The sequence below is a fragment of the Phacochoerus africanus genome, chromosome 2, assembly GCF_016906955.1.
Source record: "Phacochoerus africanus isolate WHEZ1 chromosome 2, ROS_Pafr_v1, whole genome shotgun sequence".
In the NCBI taxonomy this organism is placed as follows: Eukaryota; Metazoa; Chordata; class Mammalia; order Artiodactyla; family Suidae; genus Phacochoerus; species Phacochoerus africanus.
Genome location: NC_062545.1, coordinates 206071597 through 206092493, shown reverse-complemented (window position 1 = coordinate 206092493; position 20897 = coordinate 206071597). Strand labels below are relative to the sequence as shown.

General features: G+C 39.9%; 1 protein-coding gene across 1 annotated transcript in view; it reads left to right on the top strand.

Moving 5' to 3' along the window:
• The window catches only part of ADAMTSL1 (ADAMTS like 1), a 452838-nt gene that overhangs the window by 329259 nt on the left and 102682 nt on the right, over window positions 1-20897 (top strand). The window contains exon 21 of the mRNA XM_047767602.1: window positions 14222-14350. Within this exon, the coding sequence (XP_047623558.1) occupies window positions 14222-14350 (129 nt within the window). The remainder of the gene's footprint in view (window positions 1-14221; window positions 14351-20897) is intronic.

Below are 20897 nucleotides of genomic sequence, written 5' to 3'. Positions count from 1 at the left end.
ATAATTTCAAAACTATTTGACACTTTTGCATCTTTCCAGGAGCTCCTGGGTCATCTCCAAACCTGCCTCCTGAAGTTTTGATTTCCATCATTACCCAGTTTCCCAGTCACCTTCAACAAGTCTTCCCATTCTCCTTGAGAGTAAATGTTCAGGCCCACTTCCTCGCATAGATTGCCTCTCACTCACCAGTGAGAATCTAAACGCTTCCAAGGAAAATGCGCTCTATTTCCTTTTTTCCAACTTTTTGAAATATAATTGATTTACAATGTTTCAAGTATATAACAAAATGATTTTTATATATGTGTATATATATACATATATACATATATATATACACATATGTGTGTGTATATATATAAATATGTATATATATTCTTTTTCAGATTCTTTTCCATTGCACAAGAGAATTTTTATGATTAGGTGAAGAAGTGGCCCATATAACTTCTGCTCACATTCCATCCACTAGAATTCAGCACGTTGCCCACACCTAACTACAGAGAGGCTGGGAGATGACCTAACTATGTGCCCAGGAAAGAGAAAAGAATTCTGTAGTAGTAGGTCCATCTCTGCTATGGCTTCTAAAGTGGAAGGCATTGTACTGTTAAAAACAGTTTCTGTTAGCAGAGGCCTGGACTTCAGCCCTGAGAAAAAGTTACTTACAATGCTCTCTGTTCTTGGCTGCACTCAAAAAACAAACCTTCATCTTCTCTGGCTCCTCTTTCCATCACCTTTATACTGGGCCAAAGCTATTTTTCAAGCACATATGTTCAGATTTTCTCCCATTGGGTTTTGATTTTTACCCGGAGTCACACAGGAGGGAAGGAGGCGTGAGCCAGAGCCCAGACTATGCACAGGAATGTATTTCCAAGCATTTGTTCCTGAGGCTGCTCATCTCTCCCCCGCCTGTCTCTCCAGTGACTGGTCCTTCAGAGTTAGGCAGTGCTTGTTGGGTTGAACGCCTCTGCCGTAAAAGCATCACAAGATAACCCTCCTCCACATTGGTGGATACTGACCCAAAGTGTTAGCTGACCTCAGGTTCACCCTTGGTACGAGGGCTGCCCTTGCTTACCACTGGGGCTCTGGATCCCTGTTCCGTTTCACTCCAAGAGGAGCCGTAATCCAAGAGCTAAGGGGTATGATGAGGTCTGAAGGAAATGAATAAGAAATGATTCTCTTAATGCTTCTGTTTCTGTGTCTAACCCTCTTGAAGAGGCTTAATTCCTTATACTGGGCCCTGATAAATTGAAAAGCTTACCTTCGTTTCTTTTTTCTTGTTATATGTATAACTAGGCATAATCTCCTTGGTTGTATAGCTCTTATGCAACCATAATGCAAATTTACAGATTCAGTGAAAGAGTAATCTGTAAACCCTGTAAGTTTCCATAAATCAACACTAATGTAATTGGCTAGCTGAGGCTGACCCACTGAGATGATATGGCAGTTTATAGGTGAATGTGGCTGAGGCTCCACTCACACTGCACAGGCTCTGTGATCACAGCTCAGCCTTCTCTTTTTATTATTTTCCTATTGTGAAAGGCTTTTTGGTCAGGTATGCCATGACCTTTCTGTTGCATTCTCTTAGCACAAATACATAATTTGTCATTTCACTCCCTGTCTCTATCTCTATTTTTCTTCCTAGTTAACTTCCATAATTAAAGCACTACTAGTTAATGGGATCGTAATGGAGCACAAACACAGGCATGGCATCAGGCCAAAGGATTCACTTACTAGGTGACTGTCTATAAATTGTTTTTGTTTTGTTTTGTTAGTTGATCATTAGAATAAGGGTTCCGACCTGAAATCTAATAGAGAGCTTAGTGGGATCTCAAAAGACACCTCAACTCTCACCAGGACTCATGAAAAACTAACACAGTGTAATTCACTGATTATCAAACCTGGCTACATGTCAGAATCACTTCAGAACTTGCTCAAAATAGACATCAGAGCTTCCATACCACCACCTGAGATTTAAGTTTAGTAGGTCTAAGAGTGTGACTCAGTAGTATGTACAGGCTTTTTCTAATAGATGTAAGAGGGTCGAATGATTAAGAAACATCATTTTCATTATAAATTTCTATTAATTGTAGATATTTGGGTAACTCTGTGCTTTGTCTTAACAATGGATTATGCCGGTAATAAGAATGTGTAAGTAGCCTATGCTAATAACAGTGCCTCTCATGACAGGACGAAAGACTTACTTTTCAGCAAAAGCTCAATATAATTAATTAAGGGCTGGATTTAATTCAGTGACATTTGAATTTTATAGCTATACACTTGCAGCTATAAAACCACCTTTATTATTAAAATTCCTATAGGAAAAATAACTTAGTAATTGTGAGTCTGAAACTCTCTGGTTCCTAAACTGCTTTTCCCCATTGGCACAGTTGTTTTTATTACACAGTGAGGCAACCATTATATATAGCAGGACAGATTATGTTTTTAACAAGTGCCCTGGGGATTCTGAGGCAGCCAGTGCACAGACAAGGTTTGGGGATCTCCAGTTACAAGCACTGGACTTGAGGTCAAAGTTCTGGGGTCTAGTTCAGCCCTACTATTTGCTTGCTCTCTGGCCTTGGACAAACCATGGGACGTTTCTGAGCTTAAGTTCCTCATCTATATAAAAGATGAAAATTCTTTACCCACCTCTCAGGATTGTTATGACAATGACAGCAAAAACAAATTTAGATAATATACATAGCACACCATGTGCACACATAGATTCATGTACTAGATATTTCTTGAGGACCTAGTATGTGCCAGGACTAGATGATAGGAATAAAGAAGAGAACAAGAGGGATATGATTCCTGATTTCATGGAAGTTACATAGCAAGGGGCAGGAGGCAGAGAACACTCAAATAAATAAGGTAAAGTTTGATTGTTCTAGTGCTTAGGAACAAAATTAAGTTGGCTTTGAGCTATATAATGATAGTCAGGGTTAGATGAGGTATCTGGGAAAGGCACATATTTGCATGGAGACCAGAAGAAGATAGCCATGCAGAGACATCTGTGGATCAAGAATGTCAGCACATCTGGGACAAATGTGCTGATGTTTTGGGGGAAGAGACCAAAGGCCAGTGTGATTGAAGCAACAGTGATCCATGGGGAGTGCGGCTTCAGTGTGGTAGAGAGGTGGACAGCTGGACCTGGACATAACGGGTTGGTTGATCATGAAAAGGAGTCTGAAATTTTGTTCTAACTGCACTGAAAAAGCTCTCCATAATTTAAGTAAAGGAGTTGTATGATCTGATTCATGTTTTAGAAAATTCACCCTGGCTGTCCAAAGAAGAGACTCTCGTGAAGGGAGAATGGGAGCAAGGGCACCAGTTAGGCTGTGGAGTAGTCCAGCCAGAGAACATAGCAGCATCAGATTATAGCAACAAAGGAGCTGGTTAGATTTAGAGTGTATTTGACATTAGAGTGGGGAGCTTCTTAGGATAAGGGAGGTAAAGTGAATGTGCCAATTTTTTTTTTCTTTCTGTCTTTTCTAGGGCTGCACCCATGGCATATGGAGGTCCCCAGGCTAGGGGTCTAATCGGAGCTGTAGCCACTGGCTTATGCCACAGCCACAGCAACGCAGGATCTGAGCCACATCTGCAACCTACACGACAGCTCATGGCAATGCCAGATCCTTAACCTATTGAGCGAGGCCCGGGATCAAATCCCAACCTCATGGTTCCTAGTCAGATGTGTTAACCACTGAGCCACGACAGGAACTCCGAATGTGCCAATATTAATTCAGTGTCCTTCCAGCTGTGTTCCCTCAATATCTCAGAATGAGTTATGGTAGATAATCACTCATCTGCATGTCAGGTCATATGTAATCTCAAACATACTAAGTATAGGTGAAATAAGGAAAAAGACTCCTTAATACTCAAAATAGATAGAGAGCGCCTATGCATATATTCAAAGGTGAAGTCCTCAGAATCTTACTCAAATTTCTGTCCTTAAATATAGTTGTAATGAGCTAGTATCTGATACCTAGAAGGCAATTAAAAGAAGAGGAGAAAGAGGATGGCTTCTAACATGAGGCTGTATGAGAATGCAAGCAGGAAGAAAAGATAAATAGATGACAGAGAAAAGGAAAAAGCAGGTGTGATACTCCAAAGGGCATTGTTGTATTATGGTTTTGTTCACAGTTAATGAAGGTACAGAAGAGTGCCATTGCAGATTGTCCTGCCTGTAAAATAGTTGAAACAAAATTAAATACATTTGTCTTATAAAAAAATTCAGCATTGGGTGATCTCATGTGAACCCTTATTTCCCAAAGGTGCTTAGTAAATGAATCTTTTCATTGTATTTTGTGGTTGTGTACATGAAGTGCTCTATTTTTAACCCCAGCTGATAAAGGCCTGTTAAAAGTATAATATACACAGAACTTCCACTTCCGGGAAAAATGGCATAGGTGTATTTTTCTCTATTCCTCTTGGTAAATTCAACTAAAATCCAGAAATTGTATATAAAACAAATGTAAGAAGACTGAGAAGTGGAGGGGAGAGAGCAGACTGGCTAGGGACCTTGGGTACTGAGGAATAACACAATTATGACATCTTTGGGTTTTTGTTGTTGTTGTTTTTGCCTTGAAAATTCCAAACTTGAAGCTGAAGAAAGGGGATACCAGGAAATATGACAGGAACAGAAAAAAAAATCCTAATTAAAGCCTGTTCCCTCTACCCAAAGGACCAGGAAAGGGGCAACCTAGCAAGGCAGTGAAGTTTTAGAAAATAATGTTCTACTCCAAACACCACAGAAAACACTGATCCACCACCACACAAACCAGTAAAGCCTGAATGGAAAGACTGGATTCCTTGCCAGACTAAAAACTAGGTTCCCCAACATCTCCATGGAGGGTGGTGTCAGAGAAGAGTTTCATGCCCACAAGAGTGCTGTCTTGGAAATCCTGGAGTTGCACCCTCATCCTGAAGTGTCCCCTGTAACTCTTCTTTCTGGGGTGGTGTTAGAGAAAGCCTCCTGGAGGATTGGGACTTTCACCCACCACCAGCAGTAATCAGGATCCTCCCACTGCAGTGTCAGTAGAGACCAGGTAAGGAGCCAGAAGCTCTGTCTAGATCCAGCAGTACTGAGAAGCCCTCACCTGGGTCACAGAACAGGCCAAGTGGAGAACCTGAACTTCTGCTTCCACTGGATAGAAACCAGGTGGCACCTCCCTACTCCCCAACCTGAGTGGTTCCAGAGAAAGAGAGCTAAAACAGATTTAAGAAAGATCCAGGGTTACATGATAATGCAAGTGTCCAAATTTCAACTGAAAATCACTTACCATACCAAAACCCAGATTTCTACCACTTTTATTCAACATAGTGATGGAAGTTCTATCCAGTGAAATATTCCCAAAAAAGGAAAGACATATAGATCGAAAAGGAGGGGATAAAACTTTGCTGAAGAAATGATCATCTACTCATAAAATACCAAGGAATCTACAAAAAAATGTTCTAGAACTATGTATGAGTTTAGCACATTCACACACTATACAAAACTGCTGTGTTCATGTATACTAACAATGAACACTAAAACTAAAAATACAATATCATTTTACCATCATTTGCAAAAAAAAAAAAATTGGATATAAATCTAACAAAATATGTACAAGACCTGTATGCTGGAAACTACAAAACTTTGATGAAAGAAAGTAAATAAGATCTTGGAGTTCCCTGTGGTTCCACAGGTTAAGGTGCATTGTCACTGCAGTGCTCCACTTGCTACTGTAGCTCAGGTTTGATCCTGGCCCTGCAACAACTTCCATATGCTTTGGGTGTAGCAAAAAAAAAAAAATAAGGAGATATAAATAAATAGAGTATTCATAGATTAGAAGACTTAAGACAGTAAAGATGTCAGTTCTTTCTAAATTAATATACAGGTTTGTGTGACTCCTATTGAAGTCCCAGAAAAATATTATAGCTGTAGACAAAATTATTCCAAAATTTTGTAGAAAGACAAACTATAATAGGAAATAAGGATAAAATAGAAAGAATCATACTCAAGAATCAATTTCAAGATTTCAGACAGGATTAAGATGGCAGAATAGAAGGACTGGAGCTCAACTTCTCTCATAAAAACAACAAAATTACAACCAAATGCTGAGCAGCCTTCAAAAAATGGACTGAAAACTTTCAAAAAGATATCCTACTCCAAAAGACAAAGAGAAGGCCACATCAAGAGGTAGGAGGGGTGATTATGCAATATAAGCAAGCCCATACTTCCTGGGTGGGAGGCCCCACAGACCAAAAAGTAACTGTACCAGAGACTCACCTACAGGAGTGAGAATTCTGAGACCCATGTCAAATCCCCATGCCTGGATATCTGGCACTAGGAGGAAGGGTCCCCAGAACATCAGGCATTGAAGCTTAGTGGGGCTTCTGCACAGGAGCTCCACGGGACTGGGGTAAACAGAGACCCCATTCTTGAAAGATGCACACAGACTTTCATGTGCACTGGGTCCCAGGGCAAAGCAAACACTCCATGGGAATCAGGGTCAGACCTGACTGCAGTTCTTGGAGTATCTCCTGGGAAAACAGGGGGTGAATGTGGCTTGTTGTGGGGGAAGGGCATTGGAGGCAAAGCTCTTGGGAATATTCATCAGAGTGCCTTTCTCTGGATGTGACCATTTTGGGAAAATCTCTCCTCAACCATCAGTGCTGAGAAGCCCCAGGTCAAACAACAGTCCAGGGATCAGCCCTACCCATCAGTAAAAAAGCTGCCTAAAGACCCCCAGGCACGCAGCTGCCTCTAATGTCACCCCGAGACAAAACCCCACCCACAAGAGGGATAGGAATCAGCCCCACCTACCAGTGGGCAGGCACCAGTCCCTCCCATCAGGAAGCCTACAGCAAGCCCCTGTACCAACTTCAGCCACAAGGGGAACAGACACCCCAGAAGTAAGAGAGGCTACAACTCTATTGTCTACAAAAAGATCACCACACCAAAAACCTATAAAAATGAAAAGACAGAGAACTATAATTCAGATAAGGGAGAAAGAAAAAAAAAAAAAACAGAAAAACAGCCAAATGATCAGGAGATTCTCAGCCTCCAGGAAAGACTTTAGACTGTTAATGCTGAAGATGATGCAAGACATTGGATAAACCAAAGGTAAAGACTGAAAATTTACAGGGAACACTGAGCAAAGAAATACAAGATATAAAACTTAAGTAGATACGCAAAATACAATAACTGACATAAAAAATTTCTTTAGAGCAACCAACAGCAGAATACAAGAGGCAGAAAAACAAAAAAGCAAGGTGGAAGACAGACTAGTGAAAATCACTGATACAGAATAGAAAGGAGAAAAAAGATTGAAAACAAATGAAGAGTCTCAGAGAACTCTGGGACAATGTTAAATGCACCACCCATCTGTATTATAGGGATGCCAGAAGGAGAAGAGAGAGAAACAGACAGAAAAAATATTCAAAGAGAGCACAGCTGAATAAAGCATTAGACCAGATGGATTTAATAGATATTTATAGGACATTCCATACAAAAGCAACAGAATACACATTCTTCTCAAGTGCACATGGAACATTCTCTAAGATTGATCACATCCTGGGCTACAAATCAAACCCTGGTCACTTTAAGAAAATTGAAATCGGAGTTCCTGTTGTGGCGCAGTGGTTAACGAATCCGACTAGGAACCATGAGGTTGTGGGTTTGATCCCTCCCCTTGCTCCGTGGGTTAAGGATCTGGCTTTGCTGTGAGCTGTGGTGTAGGTTGAAGACACAGCTCGGATCCCACATTGATGTGGCTGTGGCTTAGGCTGGCAGCTACAGCTCCAATTAGACCCCTTGCCTGGGAATCTCCATGTGCTCGGGAGCAGCTCTAGAAAAGGCAAAAAGACAAAAAAAAATTGAAATCGTATCAAGTATCTTTTCCAACCACAACGCTATATGACTGGAAATCAACAAGAAAAAAAGTGCAAAAAACACGAACATGTGGAGACTAAACAACATGCTACTAAACAACCAATGGATCATGGAAGAAATCAAAGAGGAAATTAAAAAATACCTAGAAGCAAATGACAACAATGATACAACACTCCAAAACATATGGGTTAGAGCAAAAGCAGTTCTAAGAGGAAAGTTTATAGCAATACAAGCCCACCTCAGGAAACAAGAAAAAGCTCAAAAAAACAAGCTAACTTTACATCTAAAGCAGCTCAAGAGAGAAGAACAAACAAGACCTAAAGTTAGTAGAAGGAAAGAAATCACAAAGATCAGAGCAGAAATCAATGAAATAGAAACAAAGAAAACCACAGAAAAGATCAATGAAATGAAAAGCTGGTTCTTTGAAAAGATCAACAAAATTGAGAAAACCTTAACCAGACTTCTCAAGAAAAAAAGAGAGAGGACTCAAATCAATAAAATTAGAAATGAAAAAGAAGACATAACAATGGACGTCACAGAAATACAAAGGATCATAAGAGACTACTATATGCAACTATATGCCAATAACATGGAAAACCTAGAAGAAATGGACAAATTCTTAGAAAAGTACAATCTTCTAAGACTAAAGCAAGAAGAAATAGAAAAGATGAATGGACCAATCACAAGAACTGAAATTGAAAATGTAATTTAAAAACTTCCAACAAACAAAAGTCCAGGACCAGATGGCTTCACAGGAGAATTCTAACAAACATCTGGAGAAGAGCTAACACCTATCTCCTGAAACTATTCCAAAAAATTGCAGAGGAAAGGAGACTCCCAAACTCATTCTATGAGGCCACCATCATCCTGATACCAAAACCAGACAAAGATACCACAAAAAAAGAAAACTACAGGCCAACTTCACTGATGAACATCGATGCAAAACTCCTCAACAAAATACTAGCAAACCGCATCCAACAATACATTAAAAGGATTGTAAATCACGATCAAGTGGGGTTTATCCCAGGAATGCAAGGATTCTTCAATATCTGCAAATCAATCCATGTGATACACCACATTAACAAACTGAAGAATAAAACCCATATGACCCCCTCAATAGATGCAGAAAAAGCCTTTGACAAAATCCAACACCCATTTCTGATAAAAACCCTTCAGAAAGTGGGCATAACAGGAACCTACCTCAACATAATTAAGGCCATGTATGACAAACCCAGAGCTAACATCATTCTCAATGGTGAACAGCTGAAAGAATCCCCACTGAGATCGGGAACAAGACAAGGATGTCCACTCTTGCCACTAGTATTCAACATAATTTTGGAAGTCCTAGTCACGGCAATCAGGATTAGTAAAAGAAATAAAAGGAATCCAAATTGGAAAGGAAGAAGTAAAACTATTAGTGATAGTTTTAGACGACATGATACTATACCCAGAGAACTCTAAAGACTCTACCAGAAAACTGTTAGAGCTGATCAGTGAATTTGGCAAAGTCTCAGGATACAAAATTAATACACAGAAATGGATGACATTTCTATATACCAACAATGAAAGTATCAGAAGTGAAAGATCAGAAAGAGAAATCAGGGAAGCAATTCCATTTACCATCACATCAAAAAGAATAAAATATTTAGGAATAAACCTACCGAAAAAGACAAAAGACCTGTACTGTGAAAACTGTAAGATGCTGATGAAAGAACTCAAAGATGACACAAACAAATGGAAAGACATACCATACTCTTGGATTGGAAGAGTCAATATTATCAAAATGACTATAGTACCTAAGGCAATGTACAGATTCAATGCAATCCCTATCAAATTACGAAGGACATTTTTCACAGAACTCGAACAAAATATTTTAAAGTTTGTTTGGAAGCACAAAAGACCCAGAATAGCCAAAGACATCCTGAAAAATAAAAATGGAGCTGGAGGAATCAGGCTCCCTGACTTCAGTCTATACTATAAAACCGTATGGTACTGGCACAAAGACAGAAGTGTAGAAGTATACTATCTTCCAATCCAAATTGGAAAGGAAGAAGTAAAACTATCCAGAATTAAACCCACACACCTACAGTCAACTAATCTATGACAAAGGAGGCAAGAATATACAATGGAGAAAAGACAGCCCATTCAATATGTGGTGCTGGGAAAACTGGACAGCCACATGGAAAAGAATGAAATTAGAACACTCCCTAACACCATACACAAAAATAAACTCCAAATGGATTAAAGACCTAGATAGAAGACCAGATACTATAAAACTCTTAGGAGAAAACATGAGCCAAACACTCTCTGACATACATGACAGCTACATCTTCTCAGATCCACCTCTTAGAGTAATGACAGTAAAAACAAAAATAAATAAATGGGACTTAATTAAACTTAAAAGTTTCTGCACAGAAAAGGAAACCCTAAACAAAACAAAAAGACAACCCACAAAATGGGAGAAAATATTTTCAAATGAATCAACTGAAAGGGATTAATCTCCAAAATTTATAAACACCTCCTACAGCTCAATACCAAAAAAACAAACAACCCCATCAAAAATGGGCCGAAGATCTAAACACACAATTCTCCAAAGAAGACATACAGATGGTCAAAAAAAACACATGAAAAGATACTCAACATCGCTAATTATTGGAGCAAATCAAAACCACTACGAGCTACCACCTTACACCAGCCAGAATGGCCATCATCAGAAAGTCTACAAACAATAAGTGCTGGAGAGGGTGTGGAGAAAGAGGAACCCTATTACACTGTTGGTGGGAATGTAAATTGGTGCAACCACTGTGGAAAACAGTATGGAAATTCCCCAGAAAACTAAAAAATAGATTTACCATTTGATCAAGCAATCCCATTCCTGGGCATCTATCCAGAGAAAACCATGTCTCAAAAAGACACACATACTCCAATGTTCACTGCAGCACTATATACAATAGCCAAGACATGGAAACAACCTAAATGTCCATCAGCAGAAGTGTGGATAAAGAAGATGTGGTACACGTACACAATGAAATATTACTCAGCCATTAAAAGGAAAGAAAGAACAGCATTTGCAGCAACATAGACGGACCTAGAAATTATCATGCTAAGTGAAGTCAGTCAGATGAGACACCAATGTCAAATGCTATCACCTACATGTAGAATCTAAAAAAAGGACACAATGAACTTCTTTGCAGAACAGATACTGACTCACAGACTTTGAAAAACCTATGGTTTCCAAATGAGACAGGTTGCGGGGGGGTGGATGCACTAAGGGTTTGGGATGGAAATGCTGTAAAATTTGGTTGTGATGATTGTACATCCATAAGTGTAATAAAATTCATTAATTAAAAAATAGAGAACAAAAATAAATAAGGAAAAAAGAATCAATTTCAAAATTAATTATGTAGCTATAATAATTAAGGCTTTTGGTATTTATAGAGAGAGATGCATAAATCAGTGCAACAGAAGAGAGAACATTGAAGTAGATGCAAAAAAATATGCCCAGCTGATTTTGACTAAGGTAAAAAAAGCATTTTAATGGAAGAAAGATAGTTTGTTCAATAAATTATGATGCTAATTATTAGAAAAATGCAAACCAAAACTATAATGAGGTACCACCTCACACCAGTCAGAATGGCCATCCTTAACAAGTCAACAAATAACAAATGCTGGAGAGGGTGTGGAGAAAAAGGTACCCTCCTTTCACTCTTGCTGGGAATGTAAATTGGTACAACCACTATGGAAAACTGTATCAAGGTATCTCAGAAAACTATATATAGAACTACCATATGACCCAGAAATCCCACTCCTGGGCATATATCCAGACAAAACTCTCATTGAAAAAGATACATGCACCCACATGTTTATTGCAGCACTATTCACAATAGCCAAGACAAGGAAACAACCTAAAGGTCCATCAACAGATGAATGGATTAAGAAGATGTGGTATATATACACTGTGCAATACTACTCAGTCATAAAAAAGAATAAAATGATGCCATTTGCAGCGACATGGATGGAACTAAAGATTCTAAGTGAAGTAAGTCAGAAAGAGAAAGAGAAATACCATATGATATCACTTACATCTGGAATCTAATATATGGCATAAATGAACCTATCTACAGAAAATAAACAAACTCATATGCACTATGAGAACAGACTTTTGGTTTCCAAGGCGTAGGGGGAGGGAGTGGGATGGTCTGAGAGTTTGTGGTAAAAAAATAAATTAAAAAAAAAGGAATTACTCCTGAGGGACTTGCTGTAGAGCACAGTGAACTCTACCCAATATTCTGTGATCATCTGTGTGGGAAAAGAATCTGAAAGAGATCATATGTGTGTACATGTGTAACTGAATCACTTTGTTGTATAGCATAAATTATCACAAACCTGTAAATCAACTATATGTGAATAAAACTTTTAAAAATAAAAAAATACAAATAAATAATGATGGAACAACTGGACATCCATTGGCAAATAAAACCAATGAACTTTGACCTAAGTCTCATTTATATAAAAATTAACTCAAAATGTATCATAGACTTAACTATAAAATGTAAAACTATGAAACTTTTAGGAAAAAATTTCAGGATCAAGGTCTAGGTAAATAATTCTCACACTTACCATTAAAAGCATAATCCATGAAAGGAAAACTGGATAAACTGGACTTCTGTCAAATTAAAAACTTCTATAAAAGATCCTGTTAAGGAGATGGGGGAGAAAAATCCCCACACTGGGAGAAAGTTATTGCAAACCACGTATCTAACAAATGACTTTTATCTAGAATGTAAAGAACTCTCAAAACTCAACATTAAAAAAAAAAGAACAATTCAATTAGAAAATGCTGAAGGAAATGGAGAGACATTTCATCAAATGGGATATAGAGACAGCAAATTAGCATGTGAAAAGATAATATCATTAACCACTGGGGAAATGCAAATTAAAAAATTCCAATGAGCTATCACTACATACCTAGCAGAAAAGCTAAAATTAAAATTAATGATGACACCAAATGCTGACAAGGATGCAGAGAAACTAGATCACTCATACACTACTGGTGGGAATGTAAATGATACAGCCACCTTGGAAAACATCTTAACAGTTCCATAAAAACCTGAACATGTAACTACCATATGACCTAGTAATTACCCTCCTGGACATTTATCCTGGAGGAAATGAAGACATGTGTTCACACAAAAACTTGTACAGGAATGTTTATAAATGCTTTATTTGGGTAGCCAAAAAGTGGAAACGCTGAACACACTTGGTATATCCATACCATGGAATACTACTCAGCAATACAAGAGAACAAACTCTTGACGCGTGCAACTATGGTACCATGTGCAACCTGGGAAGACTCTCCAGAGAGTTATTATGAATGGAAAAAAAGGCCAGAAAGAGAAAAACAAATACCATATGATATCACTTATATCTGAAATCTAATATATGACACAAATGAACCTATCTACAAAGAAGAAACAAACACATGGACATGGACAACAGACTTGTGGTTGCCAAGGGGGAAGGAGAGGGAGTGGGATAGTCTGGGAGCTTGGTGTTAGCATATGCAAACTATTACATTTGGAGTGGATAAGCAAAGAGATCTTGCTGTATAGCACAGGAAACTATATCTAATCACTTCTGGCGGAACATGATGGAGGACATTGTAAAAAAAGGTATGTATATATGACTGGATCACTTTGCTATACAGCAGAAATGGACAGAACATTGTAAATCAACTATAATAAAAAACATTTTTTAAAAAGCCAATCAAAAAAGTTCTATTCTGTATGATCCCAGTTATGAAACTTTCTTGAAGTGACAAAATTTTTGAAAATGGAAAACAAATTAATGGCTGCTAAAGGATTAAGACAGGGCTGGGGGCAGCATGAGAGATATTTATAGCTTATCTTTTTCAGTGTCAGTAACCTGGTTATGATACCATACTCTGGTTTTGTGAGAGCTTACCATTGGGGAAAACTGAGTAGAGGGTACACAGGATTACTTTGTGTTATTTCATACAACTTCATGTGAATCTACAATTATCTCCAACACTTTACACTCATAAAAATAGAATGTATTAGATCATTTGTTAATTTAATGAGATGCACTAATCCCCCCAAGTTGTTGGATACCAGGATTTCTCCTCAGATCCTTCTATCCTTGTTCTTCTGATAATTCTGTGGGTGGGTGGCCAGCTGATTTTTACATTGAAAATTACAATATCTTCAAAAGAATACATGGTCAGTAGAAAAAGCCTGGGTACATCCCTTGTCCATTGTAGGTCATCTCATGTCTCAAGGGAATGCCCACAGCTACCATCTAATAAAATGTCACGTTCCTTCTCACCCTCAGGAAAACCACTAGTGAAAACATCCCGAGGGACAGTGATCAACACAGAGGAGCCTGCCATCACAGTCGATGTCGGAAGCACCATCAAAACAGTGCGAGGAGTCAACGTGACTATTAACTGCCAAGTTGCAGGTAAGAAATGCATTCATACGTGAATTCTTTTGTTCAGATATTAATGGAGCCCTGAGCTAGGTTGGGGGACGAAAAGATAAGTACAAATTCTGCCTTCAGGGATTTGGGGTTTGTAGGAAAACTAAAGCATGAGCCTTAGTCACTCTGCTAGTGAAAAATACTGCCCAAGTTTAGAGGAGCAGAACTGAAAAAGATGAGTGAGAAGAGGTGGTTTTGAGTCTTAGCCTTGTATACTGATAGAATGTGAGCATGCCCCATGTTGGGGTAAAGGGTATTCCAAGTGGATGAAAGGCTGTGAAAAAATTCATGAAAGTAGAGATGCCTCCAGGCAGACTCTAACGGAGTGTTCACTTTGGTCTGGCTAGTGCCCATGCAGCAGAGATGGGTGGAAGACCCTAGGCTTTCACAATGTGGGTTGCAACTGTGCCATGCAAGATTGAACATTTGGATGGGGAGTTCAGACAAAGGCAAGTTGACAGTAACATTAAGGGGCCGTGTACTGCATAAAACGGATTGAAAAAGAAATATTGGGACAGAGAGGCCAGTTAGGAAGTGATCGTAGGAGTTCCCATTGTGGCTCAGCAGTGACAAACCTGATTAGTATCCATGAGGATGTGGGTTTGATTCCTGGCCTCACTCAGTGGGCTAAGGATGCAGAGTTGTGGTGAGCCATGGTGTGTGCCAGCAGCTGCTGCTCTGACTAGACCCCTAGCCTGGGAACTTCCATATGCCACCATTGTGGCCCTAGAAAGACCAAAAAAAAAAACCATCATAAGTTGTTTAGAGGAGACGTTCTGGGGGCAGAACTTGTAGCAGTGGTGGTGAAAAGCTCCGGGGTAGAGGGCAGGGATGAGACCAACAGGAACCTACAGCTTACTCACATCAGAAGTGGATAGGAGTCATTAGTGCAAAGAGTCAGTGCTGTGAGGAGAGTGATTTAGGCATTGCCTTGGGAAGGCCTTGCAAACTCAGAGGCCTTTAGGGACCAGAAAGTCACAAGGAAGTGGAGGACGAAGGAACAAAGAAGGTAGGAGTGTGTTCTCCATAAAGGTATTTACCTTCAATTTAAAAACAGGAGTTCCCTGGTGGCTTAGTGGGTTAAGGATCCACCTTCACTGCTGTGGCTCGGGCCACTGCTGTGGTTCAGGTTCAGTCCCTTGCCCCAGAATTTCTGCATATCGCAGGCTTGGCCAAATAAATAAATAAATAAAACCCCATCCACATAAAATGGAACAGAGCTCAGCTACCAATTCTCCCTTCGTGTGAACTCCTAGCTCGTGACGTCTACCTACAGTTTTTTTCACTCCCACATGCAAAGAAGTGGATGGCTCTTGAGCTCAGGCCCAGTGACAGTCCCCTGATTGCTGTCCTCATCAGATATACCATACTGCTGTCATCAAATGTGTAAACCTTGGACCCTAGCCTGGCCAAAGCCCTCTGCTTCAGCAGGAAAATGTACTTTTTCATTTGGGTTCTCATAGCCAAAGCACAAAACTAAAGCTGAGATCCATGTGGTACAAGCTTTATTCAATGGCCAAAGTACGAAAAAGCAGAAATTTGTTACAGATCCATTTCTCACCCACTTGGTAAGAAGGATTTGCTTTGAAAATGTAAAGGAGGAGTGAGGTTAATGACGGGGAGGCATATGCATTAGTCTATAGGAGAAGGGGCAGGGCTTTCTGAGGCAATAGGGTGCTATCTTTTCTTACCTTTTCTTGGTCCTTAATTTACAGTCATGCTTTTGTAGTAATATTAGCATATAATGAGTTTTAGGGTCTGTTGGCAGTCAGATTTGTCACCATCTTTGTACCGGCCGTTTCCATCTGGTTTTTGTTCGTCTCTTTCTCTCTATAGCTTCCTTTCTTACCTCCAGACTTTGTGACTTAAAGATTTATGGTAAATCCTGCTAAAGGTGGGGCTTGGCAGGTTTGAAGCAAGGACTTGGCATAACTCTGGTAACACTGTGGCACCCAAACAAGGGTTCCCTAGTCATACCCTGTCTGCAGAAAGGACAGGCCTTGATGCCCCCTGCTTTGGAGGTTTCTTCATGTTAGATCTCAGTCCCATCAGTGGAGATCTCCTTGTGATTTATCAGGCCAGAAAGAACCCACTTTAGAATAAGGAGGAGGAGGGTCTTAATCTAAAGCATGTTGTTTCCAAAGAACAGCCAGGTCTGGTTTTCTCTGGAATGTTCTGATAGCTCCAGGAAACCAGAAATCTAAATCTGTCTCTGTGATCTTACATTAGCTGCTTCTTGGTAAAGCTTCCCTTGGCCTAGGCATCCAGTCTCATCAGTGAAAGCTTCTAGAACTAAATCCCTTCAGACTCTGTACTCCCAGATAGGACATAGGACAAAACCTCTGACAGGGCTTCCCATGAATGAGTTGCCTCTCCGTACAGAGACTGATGGTGGAAGCAGGGTCCTTTGTGCAAGACCATCTACTCTCCACCTGACAACTAGGAACATACACCTTAGAGAGAGAACACCAACTGGAAATATGATGGACCACACTGAAAAAAAGGGAAGCCAAGGGTAGCAAAACAAGGAATTGGGCCTTTGGAGAAGATTGAGAGAACAGGAATCCAGATAGAGAAATAGCTATCATGAGGAAACCAGGACAGTCGGACCAGCTCTGGTCAACTCTTCCATGCTGCCTATGGCCATGTCTCCCAACTTCATTCAAAGACTCATTCTTGGTGACCTGATAGTGAAATCCAGTTTTTGCCTGGCCATGCACTATCTGATATTCTTTGTTTTTATTTTTATTCATAGAACCATTTGTATTAATCATTGTTAACTAAAATAAATTAGTGTGTCTCTGTCTTTATGCCTTTTGATTAAACAAGATTTTTATTCAACATAGATGGGAAAGAGCCTGCTTTTGATTAAACTGTTGGTCTGCGAATTTAGTGGACAAAGAAATCATTCTTGGGCTAAACCTCTAGTCAAAATAGTGACAGCTGTAATGCTAAATTGCAAAAGAAACTATTTTTACTTTGATGTTGCAAATGTCTTTTATGGCTCTCCTGGGACATAATTTTAATGGCTATATAATAGTATATTTTAAGAAGATTACATAATTTACATAGAATAACTCATGTTCTTACATGTTTGAGTTGTTAGCAGTTTTTTACTATGTAACTTTTTGCATGCATATGCTTCCAACATGCAAAATACAGCCTTACAAATTCTTCCCAACCTAAAGCATAAAAAGAATTAAGCAATGAGTAGGATGAGGCTTTTTCTTTAACAAAGTGATCTAATTCATTATACCACTCCCATACTTGTTCTCTAGTTGAGGATAATTCAGAAAATTAAGTGGGAGATAAAGGGTTGGGGGAGGAGGGAGTGTTTCAGTCATTGGGAACAGGATATGCAAGGGACCTGAGGTAGAAAGCATGTTCCTCTGAAGGAATGAAGTATGGCTGTATGGCTATATGGTGTGGAAAGCAGAGAAGAGAGTGATATGGCATGTGGCTGGGAGGTGGAAGAGAGTAGGCAAGGACTAGATCTTACAGGATTTTATATATTATGGTACCATTTGGAACAAGGGAAGCCTTTGAAGGCTGACCTAGGAGATAAAATTGTTAGGAATAGCCATATAGAAATAACTAGTTGAGAAGTCAACAATGGACAGGGTATTCACTAGGGAAGCTAGATTCTGGTAACAAGTAAACCTCCAGGTGTATAATGACAAACACAGTAGAAGTTTATTACTGCCTACTTAGGACTCCAAAGACTGTTCCTGGTCAGCTGGAGAGGATCTGCCCCAGAAAATCACTCAGTGTCACGGAACATTGGTGGTTCTGTTATTTTGTATACATGCTTTCTAAGGTCTCCCTGGAGGTTCTCTCTACCTTGTCAACTAGGAAAGGGGAAACACAAAGCTTAGAGACTAGTTGAGAAGGTTTTAAGAGCCACACCTAGAAGTAGAACACACCACTACTTCTCACATTCCTTCTTAGACACATGGCCACTCACAACTACATGGGATGTTGAGAAATGTAGCCTGACTGGGTACCAAGGAAAAAGACATTATTCTCAGTGTCTGCCCCAGTCAGGGTGGAGAAATATAAAAGGCTGAAAACCGCCTTTCTAGACTTCCATGATTCATGAGAATAATTGCCAAGGATGACACTGAAGTTACTGTCTCCTTTCCTGGTCTTGCATCAAGCTATTGAAGAAGCTTCTAGAACTTGTGTCAAAGTGCACCTTTCAGAATATCCTTTCAGAATATCCTGTCTGGGATTTAAAAAAGAATATTATAGCATCACCCTACCTGGCAGCTCAGTGGAGATTAAAGGCACTAATCCTTATAATCATATCAACTACAACCCATTATGACTGCAGTCATTTATTAATCCTTTCAAGCAGCAGGGAGTAAATTGTGTTGTTGATAAGATTTTCCAGGAAGAGGGAAAGTAAGGCAGATCCTTTTCCTTCCTCTGTTAGACACACATCATACCAGGGAGTCCAGAGCATGGAGCCTATCCTAGTAACTTGACAACAGCATAGCTTTGAACTTCATTCTGTGGTAGAATGTATTTTCTGTCATTTTTTAGACATTTCTTTCCGTAGAATGTGCTGCCACATCACAACAGGCTAGGGGAAAAACTTTCACAACCTGACCAAGCTTTTCACCAAGAAGATCACTAACAAAGCCAGCACATATAGATTCTAGAAAGTTCTCTTCTAACAATAACCTTGGTATTACAATTACAGCAGAAATTAATTCTGAAAGTAGAAAATTTTTAAGGTTTTACACCAGAAATAATAGTGAAGCAATTCAGATCTTCTCTAAGGAGGTAGATTGGTATAATGGCAGGCAGCATCGTGTACTTGTTAGGATGGGGATTTGTGGCATGAAATGTATCTGAGTTTGGATTCCCCACCAGCCATTTGTAGGTCACTAGTTGGCCATGAGGTAGAGAGGAGAGGGATATAGGGACTCTGTCCCCATGTAATCATTCAGGGATCCAAACTAATGTCACCTGAAATAGATTTCCTCATCAGTTAAATGGTTAAAAATGCTATATAGGATTTTGTGAAAAATGACTAATTATGTTTATTAATTGTTTGGCTTTTGCACATAATCAATAAAAGTTCTTTCTCCCTCTGGTATGTTCAGGTTATTTTGGCATAGCTCCTGACCTTGGTGCATTCCCAATATCTAAGTATTGTGAATATCAGCATTATGCATGTGTATATGGTATGTTTTCACAGAACTCTGGCATATATGAGGTCTGGTGGTATTTTTGGAAGCATCATTATCATCTCTTGAGAGAAGAAGAAAAAAATAGCTCTATGATGCCTCATTTCTTTTTCCTCTTCCTTTATTCCAACTTTGTAATATATCCAAGCCAGTCATTCCAAAGTATCGTTTTGGTGCCATTTCTCTGCTTAAGGTACTGATTCCAGGAAGGAATCCCCCCAAATGGGACACCAGCAACTCCACCTCCATTGGCAAGCTCACAATGCAGGTCCCTGTTAGAGTGAATCTAAGAGATATTTGCTAATATATGTAATAAAAAATGATTCAACATCACTTGTCTTCCATGGGCACTGCTGTCACTTCTACGGTTCCAGTTTTGCAGAAACTGAAGGCCACTTCCTTCTACCCTTTGTTATCCTGAACCATTTCCATTTCTCCCATAAAAACCCTGTTGTGTCCTGTTAAGCAGACTTGATTTCCTGAGGGCATGAGGCAAAGAAAGAAGGAAATGGAACCCTCTCCATCCTTGGGCCCTCTCCCTCCTCCTCTTCCTCTTTCTGGCCATCCCTGTCTCTACTTCTGGGTGCCTTACAGGAGCACAGGCCCAAACCAGAGAAGGATCAAGTTTTGCTGCATGAGCTCTCCATGTAACACACAGAGAAAGCACCACAAGTGTTGGCTCTGGAGATGCACAGTCACCATCATGGAGTGAGCATTTACCCCCACCATTCACTTGGTCATCATGCTTTGGCTGGTGGAACTGATGGCCCATTAGTCCAGTTCTCTTACTCTGCCTCCTCACTCTAGAGTAATCTCAGTTCCTATGAGGGACTGTGTGCTTGCTACCCACAGCCTTTCTGCAAGGGAGGTGCCAGCAAAAAGTCCTATGTGTGAGCAGTTCATGGCAAGGGGAAGGGGGTGAATCCTTGCAGAAGGTGGTTTGTAGGATCTCATTTTTCCTTGCATTTTCAGGAGTGAAATGACTGGGAGGGTTTCCTTCAACTTATTTTTCAGAGGCTTTCTCCTGAATACCGTGGAATTTTTTCTTTTTCCAACACGAAAACAGACCTCAGGGCCCAAAGTCCAAGCTGGCATAGCCAGGCACTGTGATGTTCTTGCTCTCCCTAGTGGTGCTGCAATGAAAAGTCAGCTTCTCTGCCTTTCACCTGCATCTTTTCTCTGGGTATATTCAGAGACAGTGCCAGCCTGGCCCCTTTCTTACACTTGAGCATCAAGTCTCATGGTGTGTTCCTCTCCGTGATGGGACAGGGAAGCAGTGTCCAGTTCTCCCACTCCATTCATCAGCCCTGCCTCCTTCCTCCAGCCCTCCTGCC